Raw genomic sequence first — 20,985 nt, 5'->3', positions numbered from 1 at the left:
AGGAAAAGTTCTTGTAGAAGGTAAGACTTAAGCTACAACTTGAAGGAAACCAAAGAAGCTTGGAGGTCAGAGGAGATGAGTATTCCAAGCATGAGGGGTGGCTGGGGGAAATGTTTAGATCTGAGAGGTGGAATATAGTGTACAAGATATATATCAATCAGGCTACTGTCATATTACAGAACAGAGAGGAAAATATGTATTAATAATGGAAACACAGGAGGTAGCTGGTTATAAAGATCTTTAAATGCTAAATAAATGATTTTATATGTGATCCTAAGGATAATAGAGTCTTTAGAATTTGTTAACAGAAAGGTTGAAGTGAATGTTTAGATCTTCACTTTAGGAAAATCACTTTTACAGCTTTTTGGAAAATGGATCTGAGTGGGGAAAAGACTGGAGAAAGGCAGACCCAACAGTGGGCTATTGCAATAGGCACGGGTAAGAGGTTGAGGGCCTGAAGCAGAGTGATGGAAGTGTCAGATGATAAAAGATGACGTACTAGAGAAATGTTAGAAAGCGACAAGCCTTGACAAGATATAAGTTCATATCTGGAAGATCACAATCTCTAGGGGTGGGGCCTAAACTCTGATCAATAAATACAAAATTGTACAAAGTGAAAGAAATAGGGGAAGGGAAGAAGGAAGGAAGAGGGAGAGGGAGAGTCAAAAAAGGAGAAAGGAGAAGAAGAAAGAAAGAGAAGAACTCAGGTCTACTTGACTTGAAGTTTGCTCTTTATCTACAACAGCACTTAATTGCTCTATTGAAAGGAACTTTGATTAGAAACATTAACACTTCCTTTGTCAATGGATGAAGGGATCTGTGACATGCTCTTTAGCTTTCTCATAGCAGCTGACACCCATTCACACAATATATAATTGTGCTTTATAATTACTTCCATGTCTTCCCTCACAATTATATTTTAAAGTCCAAGAAAGCAAAAGATATTTGTCTTACAAATTTTACATAACCTTCACTTTCTTTCATAATGTTTAGTACATAGTAACTTCCTCTGACAGATATTTCCTGATCCCTTTGCTTCTGGAGCTTCTCTCAAATGCAAAATTTGTATTTGTTATATTCTTATTATGTATATACTGAAATATTCACATTCTCTACACCTAGAAGGTGAATTTCTTGAAGGCACAGACTGTCATTTTGTTGTTTTTTTATGTCCAGTAACTTATAAAATGCTAGGCATTTAGTAGACACTATGTTTGAATACTGATTGATTATTTTTATGCCTCTGCACTAAATGGGCTCAGACGATTTGCTGATTTTACTATCACTTATTTTTTTTCATTGTCAAAATAATTCTAAACCTCTTTAAACCTTTATCTCTATGATCTGGGGAGTGTATTGTAGAAGGAATCTTGTCATATATGGGACCTTAGTTCAAATTCAATTTTACATCAATGAAGTTGACTCTGAGAAAGACTCTTCTTTCTGACAATGCAATGCATGTGCTTTTACATAGCTATTTTCTTTATGTCTTTTCCTTTGTTCTTCTAGATCTGATCTGTTTTTGATGGTTAAAGTTGTTAGCTGTCAGACTAGTGGATGATATATGTATACTTGTTTTATGCTGTAGTTTAAGAATATTTTTTTCTTTATTGACTTATATTTTTATGAGTTCTTCCTTCTTTTGTAATGATAATAACTGACAGGTACATAATACCCTAAAGGGCACAAAATGCTTCATATTCATTTTATCTCATTGTTCAGACAATAATCCCATAAAGTACTTAATACAAGTCTTATTTGGCTTATTTTATGGATCATGATGAGTCAGTGTGGCCTTATAGATAAATAGGCATCCTCAGAATCAGAAGACCTGAAATCAGTTCTCAAATTCTCTCCTGTGACACAGGCTGACCGTGACTGTGGACAGATCACTAAATCCTAACACCCTGGTCTTCGAATTGGAGAATATACTTCATCTTATCTTGCCTGTACCCAGATCCATCACACTATTTCCCTTAGTATCTTCATGGCTTATTGTCTATCTCTGACATCCATCCCTAACTCAGAACTCAAGCTCTAACCCACTGACACTGGGCTTCTGATTTATAAAGATTCACCTTATCAAAATTCTTGCCACCATCAAATAGCTTAATATTATAAATGTACCTACATATGAACATGCATGTGTATATTCAAGTATATATAAACATACGTAAATATACATACAAACTAATGTATATACATGTGTAACACATTGTGCATACATGTCTGCATATAGAAATATATATGGACACAGGTATGAAGTTTGTCAAGGTTTTAATATAACATGTATTTGTATTCTACTCTATATGTTCTTGCCTCCTATTAGAATATAAATTCCTTGGGAGTAGGGACTGTATTTTCTATTTATGTTTTCAATGTTCAGAACAATGCTTAATACTTATTTTTCCAATAATTCATCTTGCTGTGACCTCGATTCACCATAAAATTTTCCACAGATATCCATACCAAGCCAAATACACTCCAGGCTCTACCTCCAAGCCAAAATTTAACCTCCCGATCTGGAATTTTTTATTATTATTTTTTATTTTATTAGTGAGTATTTTATTTATCTTGCTTAGACCAGAGCTAATATACCACTTACCCATAATCTTAATCCCATATCCTACTAGTCCCCACTCTTACTGAGAAAAGTTTATGTCAAATGCCTCATGAAGCTATCTATCAGCAGTCCCTTTTACTCCTCTGTACAAAACATGTTTCCATGATCATCAGTTCCCTGTTTATGATGTCTTTCCTTAAAAGGACGTAAGCATCCTAGGGGTAGGAAATGATATGTTTATATGAATTCATCTTTTCTATGCCTAATACAGTGAATGGTAGGTAACACAAATTTAATAAATGCTTTTAAAATCCATTCATTTATTTATTCTCAGTGTTCCCAACCTGCAGCTCTAAAAATATGAATTTCAGAGAAGGCATGGATCTGAAGTGAGAAATGGAATTTTTCATTCTGCAATCTCTAGCTCCCTAGGTCACAGTCTAGGTCATTCCTATATTATTCCTTTTTATCTACAGGTATCAAAAACAGACTCAAAAACATTTAGGATTTGTCCATGGTCAGAAACCAAGAGCGCTAGACTTCTTAACTCCATGCTGAGAATTTAGTATTCTACTATCCCAACCCAACTTTGAAGCCAAATAATAAAAGCATTAAATAAATGGAAAAAAGAAAACAAAACAAACAAACAAACAAAAAACTAAAAGATAGCTCCAGGAACACTTCAGGACTGATTTGCTGTAGGATTATACATTCCTTCAGAAAATGAATTTATGAAAACGTGGGTATGTTGAATAGGAAGCTTTTAAAAGAAATTCTTTGACAGCTATCATCAAACTTCATTCAAGGTTAAACATTGCCCAATCTATTCTCACTGGAGTCCTGAAATGATAACCCACCCGATTCCTTTTCATTTGCTTTATCATTCAGTTTTTGCAGGATTTTGGCACCTGCCACTTAGAAAACTTGATGTTTTACCTGCATGACAAATAATTCTAAAACTTATAAATATTAAACATAATTACCTGGTGAAGTCTGTCATCTCCATCATAATCATGCACATCTTCTTGGCCAGGACGATGATGTCATTGCTGGTATCATCCCATATCTCAATTTCAGCATCCAGTTTGCTCTTGACTTTTTTGAAATCAGCTACTTGCTCTGCAATCTTTTCCTTTTCAGCCTCAGGTAGTTGAGTCATTTTAGCCTGAAATAGAAGATAATATGATTTGTAAAACATCTACCGGGACTTAAAAGCACTTCTTTTTATGCAGTGGACATCACCAAATACCCAAATAAGGCAAATAAAAATCATATGTCAGATATTTATTACCCCCCCCAAAAAAAAACAAAGAAACTACTCAACACACACACACACACAATTACCATACACTTTCCTAAGCATAGGATAATTGAATTATATATTTAGAATTAGATGGGACCATACTGCTTATCTTATACAACTTCTTTATTTTTCAAATGATTAAACTGTATCTCAGAATGAATAAGGGAATTATAAAAGGGCATGAAACTGGTGATTGCCAAAGGCAGTGTTTGAAATAGGTTCTTGAAAACAGGAACTATCTTATATTTCAGTTTGTATTCTCTGTCCTTAACACAACATGTTTCCAGGCTCATTTACCACAATGCAACATTTAATAACAAGTATTTATCAAAGGAGTATTCCAATAAGAGTAGGAAGACCTGGGTTCAAACTTCACCTTTGACCAGTATTAACTGTATGGCTTAAGGCAACTCTAATACTATAAATGATATAGAAGATACTAAATTAAATTAGCTGAAGGAATTTCCCCATCTGGAAGTTCTTGATGCCAACGAAATCACAGGATCAGTTGCTATTATTGTTTTGTTGTTCAGTTGTTTCCCTATTTTTGATTTTTGGTGACCTTAATCTGGAATTTTCTTATCAAAGATACTGGAGTGATTTGCCATTTTCTTCTCCAGCTCATTTTATGGATGAAGAAATGAAGGCAAATAAGGTTAAGTGACTTGCTCAGGCTTTCATAGCAAGTAAGTGTCTGAGGTCAGATTTGAACTCGGGTTTTCCTGACTCAAGGCATAGCTCTCCAGGGTCTATTTAAATATATGACTTAAAGAGTGTTTGCTGTTGTTCATCTGAGAATGATGTCTTGCCTCAAGAATGATGTCTTGCTTTGAAAATTAATTGGATTTCAGTGAGGCAAGGTAGTGAAAGTCTGTTTGTGGCAGCCCTCTTTGTAGTGGCCAGAAACTGGAAACTGAGTGGATGCCCGTCAATTGGAGAATGGCTGAATAAATTGTGGTATATGAATATTATGGAATATTATTGTTCTGTAAGAAATGACCAGCAGGAGGATTTCAGAAAGGCCTGGAGAGACTTTAAAGGAACTGATGCTCAGTGAAATGAGCAGGACCAGGAGATCATTATATACTTCAACAACAATACTATATGATGACCAATTCTGATGGACATGACCCTCTTCAACAATGAAGATGAACCAAATCAGTTCTAATAGAGCAGCAATGAACTGAACCAGCTACACCCAGGGAATGAATTCTGGGAGATGATAATGAACCACTACATAGAATTCCCAATCCCTCTATTTTTGTCTGCCTGCATTTTTTATTTTCTTTATAGCTTCCAACTCTTTTTATACAGCAAATTAACTGTTTGGACATGTATACATATATTATATTTAACTTATACTTTAACATATTTAACATGTATTGGTCAACCTGCCATCTGGGGGAAGGAGTAGGGGGAAGGAGGGAAAAAGTTGGAACAAAAGGATTTGCAACTGTCAATGCTGAGAAATTACCTATGCATGTATCTTGTAAATAAAAAGCTATTTAAAAAAATAGTCTCATTCTCCCCTCCAAAGATATTTGGGAATCCAGTGTATTTAAGTGCTGATAACTATGCTTATGTTAAGGGATTACAGAGAGTAAAAAGAAGGGGAAAAGTCCCTCCTTTTGATGAGCTCTAATTTTACTTGGGGAAATAACTTGTACACAGATTAAAAAAAAAGTATATGTAATAATCCCTTTGCCTGTATCCCCTGAAAGCATGGTCCAGGAGATAAGGATTTAGAAAAAAAGATTTTCCAATTTCAGACAAATCTTCAATTCATTGTAACAATTAATCACCATTTCTTAAGCATCAATTATTTTTCAGGAACAATAGTAATCACTGAGGATACAAATAATATAAAACAGTTCCTGTCCTCAAGAAGCTTATAATTTAATAGGGGAAGATAACATACAAAAGGAAACTAGAAAGTTGGGATGAGGAGTGAGGAGGGGGACAACACTGAGGATGTCTTGCTCTGTAGTGTTTAAATGTAGTAAAGCTGCAGATGGAAAACAGAGGATGAGGTGGAAAGTCTGAATCTTGCCCTATATAAGGAAAAGCTTTGTGAGAAGTCCTGCCTCCTGAGAGCCCTCCAAAAAGAGGGGGGAAAGTGATGAGAAATTGGCACTGTTGAGTATCCAAGGCTGAGTTAGCAGCATGGTGAGGAGCTTATCCTGGAAGCTGAAACCCCCCCAGAGCTGCAGATGGAAGTGGTTAGAAATCCCCCAGTGTCTTCCTTCTACTCCACCTCATCCTCGGAAGTTTGGTTCTGACCTTTGACCTGGTGAAGGGCCTGCTTTGACCGACAATCCACTTCACTCTTTGGTTTTAATGGGAAGAGGAGACCAAGAAGCTCTGAGAGATCCAAGAGAAATGGGGACAAAGGCCTTGTCAACATGTAAGAGTGCCATGGAGCATATTAATACCCTCAAGCTACATTCTTATAAATGCTAAAATACACCACTAAAGTCTTAGTAATTCTTCCTTCTTCTCCTCCTCCTCTACTCTTTTTATCTCTCTCCTAAAGTGCTTAATCCACATTTCTAAATCTGACATCTCCCAGGATGATGTCTTTCTAAAAAGTGTATTGTTATTCTGTGATTAAAATTATCTTTGGCTCTAAAGCCAGAATATATGATAAAACTGTTAATCAGTTGCATCAGTTACTGCCCTAATACAGTTCAAGCAAGAATTGGGGAAGAAGAGTAGAATTTTGCCACAACGCCATCCATCCCTAGCATTTAGAAATGAACAGTTATCAATTTTTTTTACAATTTCCCAGGTCAGGAATTATGCATTCAGCAAGGTTTCCCTAGCAAGTCAGTGAGCAGGAAAGACTGAGCATATGCTAGGATAAGTTGGCACTGAGAATAGTATTGATTACTGAGTATCCTGATATGAAAGGAAAGTCATGCCTTCAGAAGGGGAGCGTCCAAGAGAATAAATAGGTAGAGAGAGAGTCTCACATGAGTATAGAAAGGTATGAGAGTACAGGAGAAAAGTCATTGAATTCATTGACATTTGCCCATGTACTCACTGGGCCTATGTACTCACTAGTTCAATAAAGAGTTAGGCTACTATTACATGTGCAAAGATAGAACTAAGTACTCTGGGAAATTTGGCAGGTCAGCTGAGTCTTCAAGTCACTCCTTGCCATTGTTCATAGCAACCTAAAGACAAAAAATCTCATCTCCTCCAAGAAACTATGTAGGTTTGGCTCAGGTTAGTATTTGGATTGGAGTCTGCATTGGAGTCTTGGATATTGTAGGATTTTGCTGTAAGATGGGACAATAACTACCACACTAAACTTGGAATCAAGGAGACCTGCATCAAATATTGCCTCAGACTTTTTTTAGTTGTGAGACTCTAGATTCATCACTTCAAATAAATTTCCTTGTGCCTCAGTTTCTTTAAATGATCATTTGAAGGGAACCAGTGTTGTAAAAAGGCAATGATAAGAAGGAAATCAATCTGTGTGTATGTGTGTGTGTGTGTGTGTGTGTGTGTGTGTGTATGTACACATATATCATTATATAACATTGGAAACTAGCCCTGGATTAGATTCAGATCTTCCAGATTTTAAACAACCTTTGTATCCACAACCCCATGCTACCTTTCTGTATTATCTGGGTTGGCAGAGAAATAAAGAGATACTACCATCTGGGTTGATTAAAGTGGTACTGAACTATGCCTTGAAAATACAGAGGCATTCCTGGCAGAGCAAAAATTCAAGGCATTGAGACTTCACAGAACTGGGAAAGTGGCTTTTTGAAATTCAGAAAGAATTTTTAGTCCGATAAGTGGCAGAAGTATGAATAATGATAGGCCATAGGTCATCTATCTTTTGATAGTTATGTGAGAAGCAATTGGAAGCTGATAAAGATTTATTTTTAAGATTTTATTTTTATTTTCAATTCAAATCTTTTTAATTTTTCCACCCCTTTGAGAAAACAAGGATTATGATACTTATTATTCATATAAAGCCATGCAAATATATGTCCATATTTACCATGCTCTGAAAAAAATACCAAGAAAAATGAAGTCTGCCCTCTGAGTACATCAGTTTTGTATCTGGAAATGGAGAGTATTGCCTTCTTTGGAGTTATGGTAAATTATTGTATTGAACAAGAGTTACTAAGTCACTCACATTTGACTATCTTTGCATATTGCTGGTACTCTGTACATTTCTAATTACATGAAGTGTGTCTTTTGGGGGATGTTGATGTTGTTTTGTTTTAGTAGATGAAGTAACAGGTCAAAACCTGTCTTAGGGATTGGATTTTTGCAATTTCATTTGAGAAGAAAAGACTAAATAGGAGAGAGACTGGATTAGCAGAGTGACAAGTTGGGTATAGAAAATAATAATAAAAGCCTGAAATAGAGAATAATCCATATCAGTGGATAAAAAGGGATAGGTGAGTGATGCTGTTGAAATTGAAAGAATAAGACTTGTTAACTAAATGAATATGGAGACATGAAGAGAGAATTATCCAAGTTCCAAAAACAAGACACATTTAATTAAGTAGGAAAAGAAGAAAAGGTAAGAGAGAAAGGAATAAGCATATATTTTTATTAATTGTTTTATTTTTCTGATAATATATTTATATCAACTTGTTAACATACATATTTCTTTATGAATATTGTTGGGAGAGAAAAATAAGAACAAAAGGGAAAAAACTGTGAGAGAGGGGAAAAAAAGTAAATATAACATGTGTGGATTTACATTCAATCTCCAAAGTTTTATTTCTAGATGCAGATGGCATTTTCTATCCAAAGTTTCTTGGGATTGCCTTGGATTACTGAACCACTGAGAAGAACCAAGTCTTTTATAATGTATCATTGCACAATCAAGTTGCTTGTTTTGCTCAGCATCAGTTCATGTAAATCTTTCCAAGTTTTTTTCTAAAATCAGCTTGTTCATCATTTTTACAGAACAATAATATTCCATTACCTTCATATATCACAACTTCTTCAGCCATTCCCCAATTGATGGGCAACTACTCTAATTTTTTGATAAGCATAAATAGTGAAATAAGATAAACAGCAATAATAACCACAGCAAAGCAACAACTCTGTGCCAAGCTTGCTAAACATTTAACAAATGTTACATTGGTTGATCCTTGTAACAATCCTATTTTGCTACTAAGAAAGCAGAAGCACACAGAGATTTTGGGATTGTCTCAGGTCTTTCACAACATATGATGCTAGATTTGAACTCAAGCTTTTCTGAGGACTGGTCTAATACTCTGTGCACTACATCATTTAGCTTCCTGGAGAAGGGTAAACTAAAGGCAGAATCAATTGTATTAGGATTATATATAAAAAAGAATCATTGATTTGCAGAGTTAAGAGACTTGAGAGGCTATATATGCTGGCCCATATATAACAAAGAAGAATCCCCAATGTAACATTTGTTGTTATTATTGGTGTGTCATTACAGTCATATTCAATTGGATGTTTTCTTGGCCAAGCTCATTTTACACATGAAGAAACTGAGGCAAACTGAATTAAGTGATTTGCTTTGGGTCATATAACTAGTGTCTGAGACCAAATTTGAACTCGGGTCTCCCTGACTGCAGATCTTGCTTTCTATCCATTGAACCACCTCAGTATCCAGCACTACAACAATACTTGTGGGAAATGATTGAATTTCTCAGCTTGAAATCTCTAATGAGGTATTCTCTAACAATGGGAGCAACTATTTGTAATTTTGGACAGCTCCCATTGTGACATCCCCACCTTCCACTCCTGCCTAGCATTTTCCCTATGGCATCAATATTAAGTTGGTCTTTGTGTCCCTACCCTGATCCACACTCTACCCTTTGATTCATGGAGAATCAATCTAATTTATAATCTATATAAGTGCTTCATATACTTGAAAATAGCAATTACAGAAACATTCTTTTTAAAAGTCAGGTGAAAAAATGACAAAAGTGACAATTTCAGAAAAAGCTGGGGAGTGTTTAAACTTATTCAGTAGGAAGTGAGTAGAACTAAAATAACAGTTTAACATATAAACACATTGTAAACACAAACAATTTTGAAAGACTTCAAAACTTTGATCATCATGAGGATCAATCATGATTCCAGAAGACAGAATCAACAAAAGAATTTATTTTATCTGGCTACATAAGTCTTTTGTTTTTCATCTCTCTCTCCCCTATTTGAGAGGCTGAGAAAGAAAATTAGAAAGACTTATTTCATATTTATTGAAAAAAAGTATTGGGGAAGTTTGAATGAAGGGTGAGAATCAGGTTGGGAAAATCATGAGGCAAGTTTGAGATTTGGAAAGAACAATTAGTTGATGTGGTTAATAAATCTCTAAAAATTCATCAAATAGACCAGAACCTGGCCTTTGTATCCAAATGAATGTATCCAAAATGAAAAAAAACCTCCTACTATCAAGGAGTTTATATAGTAAGAAAATACAGACATCCAGGTAATGGTTTGATCCTTATAACGAGACTACAATGCAGAGATGACTAGATTTATATATTTAGGATTCGTTGATTTGAGAGGAGACTTAAAATTCTTTGCTAGTTCTTCAAATTTATTCATCAAATATAACTTTAAAATATTACAAGATGATTAGCATTCTAGATTGATGGTTAGAAGATTTTTTTAAAGATTCCTTTAAAATGGCTTCACAGAAACCTAGTAATGAACCAAATCAGCCTTTATTAGTTGCTAATCACATAGCTACAAAATTTTCTTCCTACTTAGAAAATATTTTTCAGTTCCCTTTCAGTGTAACTCACATCATGCAGTGAAACAAGAGCAGATTTAAATGCTGTTGGCATATGGGAATGAGCATAAATGAAGACACAGCTCAGTTACTTCTAAAATCAAAGGTAATAGAGAGGCATATGGAGTAAATTACAGCCACCACCAAAACATTAAGCAATTGCAAAAGTAGAAATCAGTCCTTGCTCTCCTGATGACTGGTCATAATTGTTCACTTCACTCTCATAAAGAGGTTGTAATCTTTCCATAATGGTTGCTTCAGAGACACGTGTCATCTAAGTGAGCGTTCTAGACTCCATGGCTAATAAAATTGTGAGATCATGTGAAAGAAGACCAGTAATGGAGAACTCAACAAATCATCACTTCATGGATTAATTTTACTACCTCTGAAATGAAGGGACGGTTAGACCAGGAGTGGTCTATGTGAAGAAGGGACCTATTTTCTTTGCCACTTTTAACATCAACTTCTTTCCACTATGGGCATTTAATTTAAGGTCAAGATATTTGGGTTTGGTAATACCCCCTCCCCAGTTGGGGAAGTTCAGCTTCTAGCCCCCTGATTGCATTTATCATATGGGAAAAGTAACTTCTATGAAGAATCTGAGAATCAGTTACTCCTAGATTCCCAGTTCTGACTCCAGTCCAGGCCTCAAAGTTACCACAGAGAACAAACCCATTAATTTGGTTAATGTCAAATGCTTTATAATTCTCCTCATAGAGGTCCTTGGTCTTGTCAAAGAGCCCAACATTAGAAACTAATTCATTAATTATTTATTTAATAATTTAATCAGTATGAATAATATTAAATAAAGCACATAGATTCTACTTTACCACATTCCCTAAGGACCATGGGATCTTGCTGTCTAGACTTTGCATAAGTATTGCCTCTTCCATTCTAATGTGAACTCTTTGAGTATAGAGAATGCCTTACTTCTCTGTTCTTATTCCTAGCACCCACATAGCAATTGTTTAATAAAAGCTTTGTCATTCATTCATTTGCTTCTCGATCTCTATTTCTGGAAATGCCTCATCTCCCAAAAATCTTGAAAAGGTAAATTAACCTCAAGGTCATTTTTTCTCCAATGTAAAATGGATATAATTATATTTGTCACCAATTTCCCATCAGGGTGATCCTAGGTTTAATAAGTATTACTAAGATTAATCTATCAATAGAAAAGAAACTAATGAAGGAAGCTAAAATTCACCATCTAAAATGTGAACTACCAGATTTGTAGTTTTCTTAGACCATCACTTTTGCACTGGTCACACTCTCCTCCATTTATCTATCTTTAATAATTGATTTAAGACCATAGTACACTGAACATTCAAAACACTTGACCCATTGTCCTCTCATCAGTAATGCTCTACCAATCCTCAGTTTAATATTGAGGAGCAACAATTGCCACATTTGCTCCTATATACAAGTTACTGAAAGAAGTCTAGAAAATGAAAAAACATGCTAACTGGATTCACTGTAAACTTTTGCTGCCTAGTCAGAATTGCAGCAAATCAATTTGTAATGTTCTCCTTTGGGTTTTATTGGGGTTCTCTGGGGGTCTTGGGAGTAGCCTTCGTTTCAGTCTGAATAATCACCACAAGTGCATTCAGGTGTTAAAGTTCAAATCCTTTATTTGAACTTTATTGTTTCCTTCACTTGGGGCTTGGGTAGTTTTCTTAGAAGCCTGTCTCTCTCCTTACTTCTGGGAGCTTGAGCTCCTGCCTGCCTTCTCTGGCTTCTGAATATCCTCGAATCCAAGGGTTTGTGCTTCAGCTTCCAGCCACAACAAAGGTGGACAATGGAATGAATCTGTCTCAGCCTCTGAGAGCTTCTAGCTCACTTGTCTCTGGCCCTGAGAGCTTCTCCTTTATATATACACTGAGTACAAACCAATCATTATCACTAGGAAACCATTATTTGTTGTAGAATTAAATCAATGCTAAACTAGATTTAAACATTTTCTCCTCAATTTCACCGAGTACCTTGTTTCTGGCCAGGTTCTGGCCCATAACACCAATCTTTTTATTCTTTCCTTTTTCATTTATCAACTAACCACAGTAAACATCCCAATCCTTTTCATCCTTTCTTTGTCCTCCTATGGCAACCCTACCACTATCCTTTTACTTGAAGCTTCTGGCCTGTGCTTCAAGAAAAAAAAAATGGATTACATTCACTGAGTTTGCTCTTTTTCCCTTATCTCATATCACTTAGACATCTTCCTTAGACTATATCCTTTTTAAACCTTCTCTTTGATGAAGAGGTGGACCTTCTTTTTGCCAAGACAAATACTTCTCCATTCAAAGTTATGTTCCAACTCAACATCCCCAGTAGATTACCATTTCTATCATACCCACTCAAATCACTTATCAATCCCTCACCCTTTTGTTTTTCCCCTAATCCTTATGGGTATGGATATGCCTCTTTCATGAGTTTTTTTAACTTAAAAATAAAATTCTTTATTTATTTTTAGCCATCTTCCCTAGCTAGCATTTTATATTTTTCCTCTCCATCATGGCTAACTCCTTCAAGAAAGTAGTCTAAGTCCTATGCCTCTGTTTCAGTATCTTTCATAACATGCTACACCTTCTGACTTTCATCCTCATAATGAAAGTCAAATGATTCTTTTCCAAATCTCCAGGGATCTTTTAGTTTCTCAATCTGATGTCCTTTCCTCAGTTCTCATGGTACTTATCCTATTTTCAGGATTTGAAACAGTTGATTAACCTCTTCTTTGGAATATTTTCTTCAGTCTTTGCTAGACTCCATCCAGTTCATGTTTGTTCTGGGTCTTCTTTTTCTCCCTTCTAGCTACCTCATTTAATCATCACATCGACTCATAAACACATAAGTGTTAGAATTAGAGTTTCTGTTTTTTATTTGTTTTCATCATGTGCAACTCTTTGGGACCCCATTTAGAGTCTTGCAGTAGTTTGCCATTTCCTTCTTTAGCGGAAATTGAGACAGAGTGAAATGACCTACTCAGAATTGCACAACTAGTAACTGTTTGAATCCAGATTTGAACTCAGGAAAAGGAATTTGCCTGATTTCAAGTCTAATACTCTATCCACTGAGCCATCCAGCTACCTCTCAGTGTTATATATCCAGTCCTAACTCCCTTTCTGAATTGTAGTTTTGCATTACAATTACCTTTTAGACATCTTGAACTGAATGCCCTATAGGTATCTCAAAATTAGCATGTGTTAAATAAAACTCATTCCTCCCCTCATAAACTCTCCCATTATCTGAAGTTCCCTCTTGCTATTGAAGGGATCACTTTCTTTCTGGCCATTCAGATTTCCTCCAAGTTATTCATGAATTTTGTCTCACATTAACTCCAATCTGTTGTCAAATCTTCATTTCCACATTCCCAAAATCTCTGGTGAACAGGCTCTTTAAGCCTACTGACACAGTCATTGCCCTGATCCAGTCCCTCTTTAGCTCAGGCCTAGGCTTCTGCAATAATCTGAGGGCATGTTTACCTTTTGGCAATATTAACTTAATGGCAGAGAATATTTGATTTCTGTCTAATTGGGTCCACTTTGCTGCACATCTGGACTGGGGGGATTGAGTTGAAGAGAACTGATCCATTTCTCCTTCTTGTGTGGCAAATTTGGTGGCAAATTCCTCTCTAAAGAGTGATTTTGGGGAAAACCTGGTCAGCACTACACAGGGACAAGGCAACCAATGTCCCAAATCTTACGTGTCCAAAGATTTATTAAAGGCTACACTTTGCATCTGACTGAAGATGTCAGTGGGACTCTGTAGGGCTTCAATTTTGCAAACTGAAGAACTGAAGGGATAGTGTGGCAGCTTCAAAACTTATTTCCAAGTTCACACACATAAGTACTTTTTGAGAGGGTACAGAAAAATTTCTAATCTTGGATCCCCCCTTTTCAGGATTTCCAGAATAATGATTGTTCAGGAGAGAGGTGTTATTTGATTTGTTTGCTTCCAGATTTATGATTGGGATCTGAGAACAGTAATCTGTTGAGGGAAGAGAGTTGAATGTTCCTTAATGTATTCAAGATTGGCTAAGAAGGAAGATGTAGAAGATCTTATTTATGAGTCCAGGTGATGTGGGGCTATGTATATTCGTATGGATAGTTTATCTATGATGTTTTTTTTTAAAACGGGAAAAGAGTATAAGACCTTCTTAAGTGCTCTTAGGGTGAAAATACTGAATAAAATAACAGAATATTTGCCAATTATTTAACAAGGACTTACTAGGTGGACAGTTAGGTGATACTGTGGATATAATACTAGATCTAGAGGCAGGAAAATCAGAATTCAGATATTCATAGACTTTATATATTTACTAGCTGTGTGATCCTCAGGAAATCATTCAAACTCTTATTTGTAAATTAGGAATGATAATAATATTTAGTCTTTCCATCAACCCCAGGAGGTAAATAATAAAATAATAGTGTACATGTGTATATACATGCACATACACATGTGTATCATATATACACACACAATGCAGATGTGGTTGCATGCATATATGTGTGTGCATATATATATACACACATGGGTATTTGTGTATACACATATGTATATATGTATATGGGTGTGTGTGTGTATGTATATATATATATATATATATATATATATATATATAAAAACCCACACAATTTTAAATCCTATTCTCAGTGTGAAGATTAATAAACTTAACCCAAAATAATGATACTAACAAAGTTATAAAGGCTGTACTTATCAATAAAGCTATTTACAAAAACATATGTATATATTATGTATATATATGCGCATATATTCATTATTTAGCACTATTGAATCATTTATGTTATTCAAAATGAGGAAGGATAACACTAGGCTTTTATAAAAGTTCATCTATTAACACAATAAGAAACAGAACTAGTGATACCTGGTAACATGGAAAGCCATGCAAAGGTTACAGGTTTGTTCTGCCACTTTTGTTTTGTATAAGCACTCAGTAAAATGCCTGAATTACAGTAGGTCCTTAATAATTGATTGACTTGATTAATACTCTTAAGAGAATTGCCTAAGCAGCTGTGTTGTCAAGTGAGATCCTTAGGATCAATCAGCCAATCTAAGTCACAGGTAAGACTTGAAGGCAGGACTTACTGTGTATCTAACTACCTTCTCCAAGTTTCTTCTCATATAATTTTTTGTATAACCTTAATTTAAGTTTGACGTTTTCTCCCAGTACAAAAGGAAGAATGGGATATAAAACATGGTGCCTTTAATATATATATATATATATATATATATTTTTTAGGATTACTATTTCATGTTTATGAATAACTGAAGATATTGGGGTGGGTGGGAAATGATAGAGATATAGGGAGGAAGCGTAGATGAAATTTGCCATGAGAAAACAAGTTCCATGACTTTTTTTTGGCTGAATTAAATTTAAGCTGATAGGAAACAATGTTCTAAAGCAGATGTTTGACAAACTTTACAGCTCTATAGGTATTCGGGGTATATGTACACAGAGGAACACCTAACAAACAGATGTTGTATCTTTAATGAGGGGATTTATTCTCTTACCTACTGGGCTTAATTTGATTTAATAGTGTCATTTATGTGTTTGTACACAACCCTAGAGACATTTGGGTAATGAATGCATTTTAATAAATCAACATTATAAATAGTATGGTATTTCCACTGGAATATGAACATTCTGGAGAACTCTAGGAAAAAAAAAATGAAGAATAACTACTAAGTTAATTAAAAGTTTTGAGGGCACTCCTGGAAAGTAATGTTTAGATTCCTATTTTAAAGCATCTTCTAGCCTCGTTATTTTCATTTAATACTCATTCCTTTGAATTCTGCTGGAGTAATTTTCCAATCTTTTAAATTAATGTTTTAGAAAGGGTGTTTGAAGGCAATGTTTATTGGCAATTGCTGTTACCTTATGGGGCTTGCATGCATTTTTACTTCTTTATGCATTCACTGCCTATTGCCTCACTCTGCTTTGGTGTAAGTTGGCTCCTGTCTAAAAGGTCCTCTCTTCTCATTGCAGCTTTCCAGATCAATTCTTAGCATGCTGCAAAGCGTAGCTCAGGTCTTATCTCCTATATGAGGCCCTTAATTAATAATTATAATTCTATATTCCACATTCCAATAATACATAATATAATAATAATTAAATAAATATGTTAGCATTTCCCTGGTGTCAGAAGAAAGTCTGGAAGATCCCCAGGGTGTCAAGTGAGTCCCCTTGTAGCAAACATAAAGAAGGGCATGTGCAGAATTAACACCAGCTGGGCATTCAGTAAACTAAGCATTTATTATGTGCCCACCATTTGGCTGAATGTTACAGCTAGGATGTGACTGACATCTTTGGTGAGATTTCCTACATAACTGAAATCGTGATCCATAAGTTTATTTTGAGTAGTAGTCCCATGTTCAGCATAGTACTTTGCTTCATTAGTTCTGCCATTCTATTACTAACTATATAAATATTTTGATATAGACATAACCATAAATAATAACTTATGTTTACTATATCTATCTATATCTACTTCTCTCCCATCCTTCCTTTCTCCCCTCCCTCCCTCTCTGTCTGCAGTATTTATCCATATATATATAGATCTATAAATATAGCTATCTTGATATATATATCTACATATATATTATAGATAGATAGATATAGATAGATAGATATAAAGATACTGTGTTGGAATCAGGACTATTATTCAAAATATTCTGATACATCATGATTTCAACTAATTGGAATACATGTGTGTGTGTGTATCTATGTATGTATATGTGTACATGCATAAATGTATACATATACTTTATTTTCCTTTTTTTGGTGAGATAATCAGTATTAAGTGACTTTTCCAAGTTCACTCAGCTAGTGTTATTTTTGACCCCAAACTTGAACTCTGGTTCTCCTGACTCTATCTACTTCACCACCTTAATGACCTAATATATTTATGTAAAAAAATAAATAAAATATAATGTAATTTCCTTATGAGATAATAAGGGCCCTAATGAAAGGGATTCCCTTTATAAGGGGAAATCCTAAGGGGAAAACTAAAACAGAAGCCTAGGCCTGAGCTAAAGAGGGACTGGATCAGGGCAATGACTGTGTCAGTAGGCCTAAAGAGCCTGTTCACTAGAGATTTTGGGAATGTGGAAATGAGAAGATTTGACAACAGATTGGAGTTAATGTGAGACAAAATTCATGAATAACTTGGAGGAAATCTGAATGGCCAGAAAGAAAGTGATCCCTTCAATAGCAAGAGGGAACTTCAGATAATGGGAGAGTTTATGAGGGGAGGAATGAGTTTTATTTAACACATGCTGATTTTGAGATACCTATAGGACATTCAGTTCAAGATGTCTAAAAGGTAATTGTAATGCAAAACTACAATTCAGAAAGGGAGTTAGGACTGGATATATAACACTGAGAGGTAGCTGGATGGCTCAGTGGATAGGGTAGGGATAAGGGATGATGCATCTAACAGGATCTCAATTTGTTAAATGGAATTAAATATTTCAAATAACAAATTTGCTGGCTGATGACTAGCAAACCACAATTCTGGGGCTCAGTGTGCTTATCTGCTGAACAGACCGTGACAGAATAGGTAATATGTAAATTCCCTTCCACATATGACTTTATAATTTGATCCATAGTATTTTCATTAGATTACAGGGTAGGTGTGTATAAATAAAAATTAGCAAGTTCACTCTTTAAACTGTATCACTCTGTCTGTGTGCATATCTTTTTTATGTGTCCACAATAGATTCAGAGAAACCTTGATTTGGAAAGGGGTCTTAGAAGTCATTAGCACAAATTCTAAATTAACCATTCAATATACATTTATTATGTGCCAAGCACTGTACTGAGGATATGAAAACAGGCATAAGACAGTCTCTGCTCTTAAGGTATTGGCAATCTAATGGGGGAACCAATATGAAAATGAATACACATAAAGGAAGCTGATAAAAAAGAAATATTTAACAGAAGGACAACACTAGAATGATGATGTATTAGAAGATATCCTGTAAAAGATAGGATTTTAGTTAACACTTAAAGACAGTCAGAGAGGTAAGTGGTCATATTGGAGAAGAGATGGCCTTTCAGACTTTAGGAATAGCCAGAGAAAATGTCTCAAACTATAAGATGGAATGTCTTATTCCTTGAAAGTCAAAAGATTGGTATCACTGGCTGGAAGAGTACGTGATGGGGAGTCAGATGTAAAAAAAAAAAAGAACTGGGAGAGATTAGTCTCCTGAAAACCTAGAGAGAAGACAGCATCAAGGAGGAGAATGATCAATAGTGTCAAGGAATACCATTATTAAAAACAATAAAGCTAGAAAAATGATGATTAGATTTGACAACTAAGATCATTAGTAACTTTAGAAAGAGCAGTTTTGGTAAAATCGTAAAGTTGGAAATATAAAACTGGAAGGGGTTAAGAGCAAGAGTGGGAGGAAAGAAAGTAGAGGCATTTATTGAAGATGCTCTTTTGGAAGAGTTTAGGTATAAAAGACAGAGGATTAACAGTACAATTGTAGTCCAATAGCAAAAATGGAGGGATCAAGTAAGTGAAGGTGTTTTGTTTTGTTTTCCAATACTGAGAGAGAAATGAGCATATTTATAGGCAATAAAGAATAAGGCAGTAGACAGAGAAATATTGAAAATAATTGAAAGAATGGGAGGGGAGTCACAGAGGGGGAAATTTTTGGAGGAGTGGAATGGCTTGAGTAAGTAGATGGATAAGCCTTGGTATAATGTTCTTGCTAAAATATAATATTCTCTGTTTTCTTGGGGCCTTTGGGAGCAGCCTTCATTTCAGTTCAGTAATCACCATATGAGTAGCCAGGGGTTGAAGTCAAAATCCTTTATTGTCTCCTTCAAAGTCTTGTCTTCTTGGGGCTCAGCTAGGTTTTTCTGGAGGCCCATTTCTCTCCTTAGTTCCCAGAGCTTGAGCTCTCGCCTGCCTTCTTTGGCTTCTGAATCTCCCCAACTCCAAAGGTTTATGCTTCAACCTCCAGCCACCACAGAGATGGACAATGTCTCAGCCTTCGAGAACTTCTAGTGCCCTTGTCCTTTCTGACTCTGAGAGTTTCTTGCTTATATGCCATAGACTGAGTATACACCAATAAATATATCACTAGGAAACCATTATTTGTTGTAGGATTAAATCAATGCTAAACTAGATTTAACTATTGTCTCCTCAGTTACACTTAATACCTTTGTTTCAAGTTCTGGCTCATAACATATCCTTGTAGGATGAAATCAATCATACTGAACCATGCTAAATTAGATAACTATTGTCTCTATCAATTCTACCGACTTAGTACTTTGTAAGTTTCTTTTGTAAGAATCCTTTGCATCAACTTCAGAGTTTTGGCCCATATTACTTTGGTACACAGTAAAGCAATTTTGCCATGTGAAACAAGAGGGAAGGAGGAGATAGCAACAGATGGCATCTCTGTAAGAGGAGATGACTAAGAGTAGGGGCAAAGGGGCTCATGGCACATGGAAAATAACTTTGGAAATTCATTACACAACACACTTTGACAGATGGGCATCTGATCTCTGAGCATTTTTCTTTGTGAAAAACTATTGCATTTAGATAGGTAGATTTCCTAAATATATTACAAAATTCTACCTTACAATTTGAAATCAAACCCCTAGTAATATTCATAGATTGATCTTTGTTCTTCTCTCTGAAGTTATAGCTTATCTAATACATGGGATGTTTTTTCTTTTTCTTTTTCTTTTTTTAACCAGACAGCCTTTAAGATATCTGAAGAAATCTATGATCCTCCCCCTAAGTCACTATTTCTCCTGATTTTGTTTAGATGGTTCCACATCTATTATGTAACAAGGTTTTCTTAATTATTTCTACAGAAATTATTTCCTATAAAATATGGTGACCAGTTTGAATATAACACCAGAGATGGTATATGTCCAGTAAAGGATAAACTCAGTTTGATCTTATCTGCTATTATTTTTAGAAGACAAATCTAGGAGAAGATTTTGGCAAGATGTGGAATAGGTTGTACGATTCAAGCTTTCCTTATTTACCCCACAAATAGAACAAATTTGCTCCTCAGAGCAAACATAGATTGATGAAAAATCAAGAAGACGACGCTAAACAGGGGTCCTTCTCCTCCAACCCAAGAAAATCTGAAGAGGGATCCTTGGTTAGGGATTAACCCATGTGAAATGCAGACACCTCTGGGATAGCTCTGCAGAAACACCAAATGGGGAGCCCTGGGTCTGGATGGGTATGGCTGGAACCTCAGCAAGAAACACAGAAAATTTCACTTTCTGGACTGTATATGGAGTCTTGGTCTGAGTTTGGGAAAACTGAGGGAACCTCAGCTGATTGGGAATACCAGGCCCAGCTATGCTGCCAAGCCATG

General features: G+C 35.4%; 1 protein-coding gene across 3 annotated transcripts in view; it reads right to left on the bottom strand.

Moving 5' to 3' along the window:
* Window positions 1-20,985, bottom strand: part of CTNNA3 (catenin alpha 3) — a 1,956,715-nt gene that overhangs the window by 181,529 nt on the left and 1,754,201 nt on the right. For all 3 annotated transcript variants that reach the window (XM_031949475.1, XM_031949474.1, XM_031949476.1), the window contains one exon: window positions 3,547-3,728. In XM_031949475.1, the coding sequence (XP_031805335.1) occupies window positions 3,547-3,728 (182 nt within the window). The remainder of the gene's footprint in view (window positions 1-3,546; window positions 3,729-20,985) is intronic.

The sequence above is a fragment of the Sarcophilus harrisii genome, chromosome 2 (genome assembly GCF_902635505.1).
Source record: "Sarcophilus harrisii chromosome 2, mSarHar1.11, whole genome shotgun sequence".
Taxonomy (NCBI): domain Eukaryota; kingdom Metazoa; phylum Chordata; class Mammalia; order Dasyuromorphia; family Dasyuridae; genus Sarcophilus; species Sarcophilus harrisii.
Note: the sequence above shows the minus strand (reverse complement) of the source record. Positions and strands in the feature narration are given on the sequence as shown.